General features: G+C 41.2%; 1 protein-coding gene across 4 annotated transcripts in view; it reads right to left on the bottom strand.

The window, feature by feature from the left end:
• LOC114045696 (formin-like protein 2) overlaps positions 1-9,618 on the bottom strand; it is a 371,038-nt gene that overhangs the window by 7,618 nt on the left and 353,802 nt on the right. For all 4 annotated transcript variants that reach the window (XM_027865802.1, XM_027865804.1, XM_027865803.1 and 1 more), the window contains exons 22-25: positions 8,325-8,488; positions 6,538-6,639; positions 3,228-3,326; positions 2,241-2,364 (exon numbers count right to left, since the gene is read on the bottom strand). In XM_027865802.1, the coding sequence (XP_027721603.1) occupies positions 2,241-2,364; positions 3,228-3,326; positions 6,538-6,639; positions 8,325-8,488 (489 nt within the window). The remainder of the gene's footprint in view (positions 1-2,240; positions 2,365-3,227; positions 3,327-6,537; positions 6,640-8,324; positions 8,489-9,618) is intronic.

The raw sequence follows: 9,618 nt of genomic DNA on the forward strand, positions 1-9,618 counted from the left end.
TCAAAGTTGTCCTTTTTATCTTCTTGATCCTCTCTATCCTTTTTTTGGTCATGAACTATTCCCTCTTCTTTAGATCCATGCTCCTCTAACCTGTTTATGATGTCACCCCTTTATGTCTAAGTCATACATCCTTTTGGATCTCATCTTGGCATATGTTGTGAGATGTTGGTCTAGACCAAGTTTCTGCCAGACTAATTTCCAATTTTCCTAATAGTTTTTAATGAATAGTGAGTTCTTACCTCAGTAGCTAGTGTCTTTGTATCAAACACTAGGCTTCTGTGTTCTTTTGCTTCTATACAGAATGTACCTAATCTGTTCCAGTAAATAACTTTTCTATTCTTAATCAGTATAGAATCATCTTGATGATTTACTGCTTTGTGTATGGTTTGAGATCTGGTACTACAACTGTATGAATGGTGGGGGTGTGTGTGTGTGTGTGTGCCAGTGTTCATACTTTATAAGATTTAGAGTCAGAAGAGACATTAAAGGTCATCTACTCTAAGCTCCCCATTTGACAAACTGATTTCCTAAAAGAGGTGAGGTCACCCCACTAGACAAAGTAGAATTTGAACCCAAGGTCCTGTGACTCAGTGTGCTGCTGTGGAAAGGAGAGCTGTTAGGTGATGCAGTGGATAGAATGCTGGACCTGAAGGTCAGAAAGACCTGAGTTCAAATCCAGCTTTAGATATTGACAAGCTGTGTGACCCTGGGCAAGCCAGTTAACCTCTGTCTACATTAATTTCCTCAGCTGTAAAATGAAGATAATAATAGCACCTATTTCCCAGAGTTGTCATGAGGATCAAATGAAATATTTTTAAACGTGCTTAGTTCAGTGCCTGGTACATAGTAGGCACTTAATAAATGCTCTCCTCCTTCTTCTTCGCAGTGTGATAACCTAGATTTGAATCCTGGCTCTGTAATCAGTCACTTCATCTCCCTGAGCCTCTATTTCCTCATCTGTAAAATGAAAGGGTTTCACCAGATGTTTTCTAAGGATTTTTCCCACTCTAAATCTATAATCCTCTGACTCCAAATACAGCGTATCCATCACCATGGACACACAATATATTCCAACAGAATGTAAGCTCCTTGAGGGCAGGCACATTTCATTTATGTCTTTGCATTTCCAGCACCTAAGCATGACGCCTCACATACTGTAGGCACTTAATAAATGTTTGCTTGAACTACATATACAGGTTTTCCCAAAAGTCACAGTGCAGTTTTAAAACATAAATAGCTTATCCTGTGCTAAGACTTTTGGAACATTCTGTCTGAGCTTTCTCTTGAGGTACTTTTGCCTCCCCACCAAGTACTGTGATGCTGGAGGGGGGAGTAAAGCCTACTGATTCATTTGTTTCTTTTTCCTGCAAGATCTGGGGGCAGGGAGTAGAAGTTCAGAAGTGACAAGTTTCTGTGAGTCTGTTAGCTAGGGATGTTTATTTATAGGGTTGAATTTGTGATGTCAAAGAAACAAAAGCCAAAGAGTTGATAAACTGCAGAGTAGGAAGCCAAGGAAAGTCTCTTGTCACCACCATGAAAATGGGTTTTCCTTCTTGTATATGGAAAATTGGAAACTTCCAAGAATTGGGGGCAACGGGCAGAGCATGGATTAGTCTGTAGGGTTCAATCTGACAGGAACCACTCTGAGAGATAAATCATTCAAATCTGACTGAAACAATCTGTCCCCAGCTGTGTGTTAGTTATGGGACTAAAACCCTGTTAGTGTGTTTTAATGAAAGCATAAGCTTCTCATCCAATGATAGAAGAGTTCCGTTATCTCAGGGGAGGAGAGAGGCTTCCTGAGAATGTCCTGAAAGGCATGCTGGGATACTGAGGTTTAATCTGCTTTCTCTTCTAGTACTTATCAGGTGGTGGAGGGGAGAGGTGGTCATGGTAACTCAATGTGAGAAACAGAAAACCATTCTATAAATGAAAGAGCCCCCATTAAGGGCTCAGAAACAAGACAGAAGTCAGAAAGAGGGGGACAAAGTAGTTTGAGAGAAAGTTTGTTGGGTTCAGATAGGTGTGCAACACATTCTGGGCGCGAGATTCACATCATATAAACATTGCTGCACACCTGAGGAGCCACTGTCCGCAGGTAACACTGGAACATCATCAGACCCACTGAAGGACTTGCAAACACTGGGCAAGTATGGCAAGAGGGTCTTCAGCATGCATCGAGTGGAGGTAGGGTCACGGGGGGATCTCCATGGGTTTAAGATAAAAAAAGGCTCATTTACCTGTAATAATATCCTCAATAGCACCATCTTTCCCCTCATATACATGTCTGTTATCCTTCACTTGCCGCCTTCTTAACTCTGCAATTAATTCCTGCTGTTGCCTCTTGGTTTTATGGGAAGGAGACTGGAATAAAAGGAAAGAGATCAATGGTGCTCCATGGCCTACAGGAAATTCAGGGAAACTCAAAATACTTAAAGGAGTGCTTGCTAATCAGAGGCAAATGGCCCCATTCTACCATCTGGAACCCAAAGAAAAGAAACCTCATTGGATCACTGGAATAAAATGGCATCAAGAGAGTGTTTCAGGAGAGAGGAAGAAAAAATATAACTCTGGATTAAAACTTTTCCTAAAAAGGTTAAAAAAAAAAAAGAAACCACAAATCTGGTCCACCAAGAACAAAGTCTACACAAAAGGGATGCTAACTGATGATTCCTTATACTGGAGGACTTCAAAGAGCTATGAGGAGTAATCTGCCTACATACTTTTACTCTTTCTGCTCTCCTCAACTCAAATGTCCTCCCTGACCTCTACGCCTCACACTGCCTTGTATTGCAGTTATGAGTGTACAAGTCTCATTTTCCTACTCAACTACGTAAGCAGGACCCAAGCCTTATACTGCCCCTTCCCCCAGGGCTTAGCATAATGCCTTTCATACAGTAGGCACTCAATAGATGTTTGCTTAATAACTGAAAAACATTTAGCTAGAAGTGTTTTCAGACAGCAGAACAAGTTGTCCAGCAAGGTGAAGCAATCTTCTTCCCCGCAGGTTGTATATGACAGCAGAGAGGCCTGTTAAGTGGGCTGAGCTGACCACTTAGCATGGCCAGTGGATGAGATGGTCTCTCCTTGCTCTTCTGACTTCATAACTAGGACACGCCTGCAGCATATTCAAGGCAAGCTTTTCCGTCACCTACCACCAAGGGGTGGCCAGAGGTCTTCACTGCTCATCAGGCAGCAACTAACAAGCTCCTGCATGGATTCCATACCTTTGGGTCCTGTTGCTCCATTAGTGCTTCCTGTTCCAAGAGTTTTTCCATGAGGGCCTGCTCCTGCTTTTTCCTCAGTTCGTTCTCTTCCTCTGCTTGCTGTTTAAAAGACAAGGGAACTGCTTTTAAATAGCGCGTGACTGGGGGCTAGATTTTGTTAGGCAATGATTTAAGAGAAGCCAGGCCCAGAAACCGAATCCAGCAGGTTGCAAACTTTCAGCCCAGGATTTACCACTGATTCTACAGGATCTCCAGTCCCAATTACTCACTTCTAAAGCCTAATGCAAAATATGTGACTTCTAGGAAGCCTTCCTGCCTTAGCCCCAATTCACTCTAATCCCTGCTTGACTCTGAAACTGTTCAGCAATCATAGGAATTGTGTACATTCTTTGCACTTACAGGTTTGGGGTTGGGCAGAGATTCTTATGTCATTTTAGAGGCAGCGAGCCTTACCTCTCATCCAACCTGAACTCCTCACCAAGACTATGTAGTCCCTGAACATATGCTATGCTTTCTCATCTCCATAACTCTGCCTCTTTTATTCACAGGATCAAAGTATGATAATTAAAGTTGGCATGGAACCAACAGGTCATCAGGTCCAACTTCATTTTACATATGAGGAAACTGAGGCAGAAAGGGGTTACGTGGTTTGTTCATGGTCACATAGCTAATAATTACCTGAGGTTAGATTTGAACCCAAGTCTTCCTGACTCCAAGCCTAGCACTCCATGCACCAGGCCACAATGTCTCTACACCATATTTCCTCTTTTCCTTCAACCTTATCTGGTGAAATCCTAAACACTCTACAAGGCCCAGGTCAAATGCCACCTCTTCCATAACACCTTTGATCCTAATGGCCTCGATTTGGAAGCTGGCTCCCCTTCCTCCTCTCCTTGGGTTCTTTTTAGCTGTCCTCTAGTATTTGTCACATTCCACCTTGGATTAAAGTTCTTTGTGTCTTTGTCTTCTTTCCACCACTAGATTACAAATTACTGGTAGGGAGGGACCAGGCCTATTCCTCTTTGTCCTTTTCATGCAACCCAGTATGATGCCTTGTTTGTAAAGGAGCTCAATCAATGTTGTGTGTATGTGTATTAGGATTTGAATGAGCAGAATCAGCAAACCTGATTCAAGTCCCAGGTCAGTCATTAAAGATCTATGTGACCCTCGACTTCCCTTTTCTGTGCCTCAATTCATCTATAAAACAAGGGCAGATGAACTAAATCTTTACATACTTTCAAGGTCTGGAATTTTATAATTCTATTAAGTATATTTTGGCTCCCCAGTTAAATTGTGAGGTCCCTTAAAGCAAAGAAGAATGTTCTATTTCTCTTGTGTCCTCCCCTAAAGTACCTAGAACAGTGCTAGGCATACTATGATTGCTTTCAAAGCTCTTGTGAAAGTATCCAGAAAGAGAGCAGAATGGTGAGAGGCATTAAGATGCTGCCAAAGAAGGATTAACTGAAAGAACTGAGATTGCCTTTGTCCCTAGCCCCTAGAAGAGTGCTCAGCATATATTAGACATTCAATAAGCGTGTGATGAGTTGCAGAGTTGGTTTTTTTTGGAGGGGGGGGGCCTTGAGGGAGGAAAGTGATGGGAGATGGGAGAACATGATAGCTGTCTTCAAGCATTCAAAGGACTATCATGAAGAGGGATTAGATTTCCCCACCTTGCTTGGTCTCAAGACCACAGAACTAGGAGCAATGAATAATCTGTTCCACAGAGGCAGATTTGGGTTTGATATAAGAAAAAGCTTCCTAACATAGGTAATCCAAAGTGAAATGGACTAGCCCTGGGTTTCCACCTCTCAGGTCTGAATTCCAGCAAAGCTTGTCTAACTACTTGTTTGGGATGTGGCAGTGGGTGTTCCAGACAGGTTCACCTACATGGTCATTGAGATCCATTCTAATTCTGAGTCTCTGTCACTTATTCCTTTGGCAAGTAATAAGAGCTCCCTAGTACTATCACTACGGGGCAGCTAAATGGCACAGCGGATAGAGTACTGGATTTGGAATCAGGAAGACTCGAGTTCAAATCTGGCCTCAGATATTTATTAGGCATACAACCCTAGGAAAATCACTTAACCCCTAAAATGGGAACACACTAGAGAAGGAAATGGCAAACCAGTTCAGTATACTTGCCAAGAAAACCCCAAATGGGGTCAAAAAGAGTCGGACATGACCGAATGACTTAACAACAGCAAAAATTATAGATAAGATAAACATCATCCTAACAACCTCACAAAGTTGTCAGAAGGTGGTATTAGAGGCCACTGGTGGCACAGTGGATATAGTGCTGGGCCTAAAGTCAGGAAAACCTGAGTTTGAATCTGGCCTCAGACACTTACTAACCTGGGCAAATCATTTAATTTCTCTATGCCACAGTTTCCCCATCTGTAAAATGGAGATAACAATAGTACCTAACTCCCGAAACTATTGTGAGGATCAAATTAGCTCAGCTATTATTATTACTATTGCTATTATTATTATTACTATTACTATTATTATGATTATTACTATTACTATCTGTATGAACCTGGGCGAGTCACTTAACCTCTTTGCCTCAGTTTCCCCATCTGTAAAATGAGGATTACAATAGCACCTACCTCACAGAATTGTCGTGAAGATCAAATGAGGTAGTATTTGTAAAAAGCGCTAAGCACAGTACCTAGCACATAGGCACTTAATAAATCATTATTCCCTTCCTTTCCTTCCCCTTCTATTTTCTGGAAGTAATAGCACTGGGATGATGATACTTTGGAAAGTGAAAATGTCATCAATTACCACTGTCTTTTCCTCTTAGCCCTAAAGCCACAGCAATCTCAGGCCTTACCTAACCCTTGCCTCACTGTGGATTAACAGATACAATTTACTTAGCTATGGCTCACACACTCTTTTCAGTCATTAGAGAAATATAAACCTACGATGAGTTAGGGGCTGTTTGTACCTGAGGCACAGAAGTGGCCACAAGGTGTCGCCATGACTACAGGATACTGTGATGCTCACATGGCGCTGCTCATCAGCTTTGTCTGACTCACTCGAACACACCCAAAGGTACACTAAAGGTACTCTATTGCCTCAGGATCAGCTTGTTAGTATGATGTTGCCCACCCTTTCCTAAGAGCAGCAGGCATTCGGTCCAAGAAAGTGGAACTGCTTGGAAACATTCAACCCCAAAAGTCAGGGTGCAGAAAGTCTCCTCTGAAGTCAAGAGATTTGTCTCACAGCAGGACGCTGGATGTCCCTGTGCCCCAGGTCTCAGTCAATCAGACAAACTGTACAGAGGGAAACAGCAAGTATTCCTATTTACCTTATAAGCTTTAACAAACCGGACAAAGACTGGGAAGAAGACAGAGGGTGGCGTTGTCTTGGGATTTTCTCCAAAATACTTTACAGCATCATCAAAGGCATCCTGCAAAGAGGCACATTTCTAAGTTTCATGAATCCCAGGATTTGCTTTCTTTTTTTTTTTTAAATATTTATTAAAAACTACTGAATATCAATATGGTACAACTTACTTCACAGCTACTTAGCAATTGAAAAAACAGAACTCATCCCATAAAAGTCATTGCAACTTATAGTTCACTCTCTCATAGTCTCCATTGGGTTTGGGTTTTTGTTTTCGTTTTCACTTTTTTTTTTTTTTGGTACATTCATTCCCATTCATTTTTTCCCCTCTCATATGACCAAAGTGAATTGCTTTCAATGTTCAACTCTGCCAAGGAGAGTGGGCTGACTGAAGGAGAAGCAATGAAGACATAAACTTCACTGGCCACAATCTGCTGTTCTTCCCTTCCTCTATCTTTTTTTTCCCTCTGGGTTTTCTCACAGAGATCCCATCCAGAATATTCTGAACAATGCAAAAGAAGATATACAAACAATGCAAAAGAGGATACACAAACCCCAATGGAAGGAAAAAAAAGTCAAATTCCAATTAAAATAGGATAATAGTTAAATAGATAAATACTATAACACAAAATCAATAGATAAAATACTTGAAAGTCTATATACCAAGACACACATAGGAACTATAGAATACAAGTATAAAACATTCTTTAGAAAAATAAAGACAGATTTAAATAACTGGAGAAATTTTAGTCGCTAGAACCTGGAAGGAAAATTCACACAAAGATTATAACCTAAACTTTCCCCATCTAATCTAATGTGACTTGAGTCTGAGAAAACACTCTTGAGACAATATTATAGGGGACAACTTGTTCCACAGGAACAAGAATATAAGTGGGAATTATGTTCCTAGGCAGTCACAATTCATACAACGTAAGTTATAACTAGTCTTTTAGAGGGATGAACTCCAGCAGGAAATAAAAGTGCCAAGGGGTGATCTGAGAGGAACAGGGATTGGGACTGGTGGAGAAGGAGTATCAGGCAGAAGGCAGGTATTGGCACTACCGCTGCTACAAGCTCTCTAGATGAACCAAAGCCATTTAAGTGGCTGCATTCAGGGGGTAATATTTTGGTTGTGTTATCTCTCTCCACCTTGAGGGTCAGGGAGTAGCAGAAATCATAGGGGAGCCAAGCGCCTTGACTGAGTCCCCAAAGATGAAGGGGTCAGATTTGGCATCATCTATGAGAAAAGAAAGGCAAAGGACTGTACTACATCAACCATTAAAGGAAGCTGGATGTGGTGACCAACTTCCTGGAAGGATTTATCACAGGAGACAACAGGAGATGGTCACAGGTTTGGCCGTATGAAAGTATGCCTGCAGAGCAGAAAAAATTTCTTTACCAAAAAAAAAAAAACCAAAAAAAACCTCTTTCATTGTTTCCAGTTGATTACAAAGCAACATTCTGATTTCTCACTCTCTTTGTGTTTTTGGTAATTGGTTGTAGGGATGACTTTGCTGCAGGGCTCTGTAACATTCTGCTGGACTTGGTTATAATGTACTAATACCATGACTGCTTTGAGCAGCATCATCCACCCTATCTACACTTGCATAGCTATTCAAGTTGGTTAGCCACTGGGTGAAGACATCAAGATGGGGACCAGAAGAGAGTAGGGAGCTACAGAAGAAGGGAGCCTTTCATATTTTAGGGGAAATATTATCTGGGGGACAAAATGGGGGTCACACTGCATGCCTGTGCAATCTTGGCATCGTCTTGTAGCTTCTTGAGCTTCCCTTCATTGTTATGGATAAATTCTTTCAGCATCATGTTGTGGTCATGCATTGTGTACTCTCGTTTGGTCAAGTCCATGCCTCTCTGGAGCTCCTTGACATCAAGAAGGACATTCTCCAGAGAAACTGAAATGGAGGAAAAGAAATGGAAATGGGCCATCAATTGAGACCAGCAAAAAACGTGCCCTATGAGGCTCTCAACGACAAATAATTAATCTAGGCTGAAAATATTTCCCTTAGCGTGGCCCTACCCCTTAGGCATTTTGGTGAAGACTGGATTCCTTCTCAAAATCATGTTTCTTAAGTGCATAAAATAAAATACACAATATTAGAAATGAAACAAATTATACTGAAATATAATTATCAAAATTATATCTATCTATCTATATGTATATATGTGGTTTTTTGTTGGGGGTTTTTTTGTTGTTGTTTTGTGTGTGTGTGTGTGTGTGTGTGTGTGTGTGTCTTTTTACTGCCTCAAGTTAAACAATTCCTGCCTTAAAAGATCTAAAATCCAGTGACTGGCTTTTAAGGCAGCAATCCCTTTCTAGATCATATGTGATTGGTTGACCTTATTCCCTAATTAAGAAGAGCTTTCATACTTAGCTCAAGGGATCCCGTTGTTCCCACAGCTGTTGAAACATGCAATATTTGGTGATTTTTCCTAGAGTAAACTGAATATGGGCATGATGAGCCTTTTGGGGAAGCCTCCGAGATTAGATCAAGTCTATGTTACTTGGCATGGGGGGAGAAGCCTGGTTCTGAGAGCATATATTTATTCTGAAAATATTTTGTTTTTATCTACCTATCTATTCTTCTCCTCTATGATCATCTAAACCTTAAGTTCCTTGAACACATAGGCTCTTTCATTTTTAAGTTGTATTTTCAGCACCTAGCCTAGTAGATAGACTACTGACCTTAAAAAACAGGAAGACCTATATTCAACTCCTGCCTCTAACACATACTGCCTATAAGATACTGGGTAAGTCATTAACCCTCACAATGCCCTAGGCAAAAGTAGCAGAAATGGTGACAATTTATATTAGTATAAAGAGTGTCCTAACAGAGGACTTCTCTCTATCAGTGAAATCACAGATCAAGTGCCAGTCCCTATTTCCAGCACCACCATAATGCCTGGCACATAATAGACGCTTAATACATGCTATATCAGGGATGGGGAACTTGAAGCCTCAAGGCCACATGTGGCCCTCTAGGTCCTCAAGTGTGGCCCTTTGCCTGAATCCAAACTTCACAGA

Source organism: Vombatus ursinus, unplaced genomic scaffold, assembly GCF_900497805.2.
Source record: "Vombatus ursinus unplaced genomic scaffold, bare-nosed wombat genome assembly UNPS02014779.1, whole genome shotgun sequence".
In the NCBI taxonomy this organism is placed as follows: domain Eukaryota; kingdom Metazoa; phylum Chordata; class Mammalia; order Diprotodontia; family Vombatidae; genus Vombatus; species Vombatus ursinus.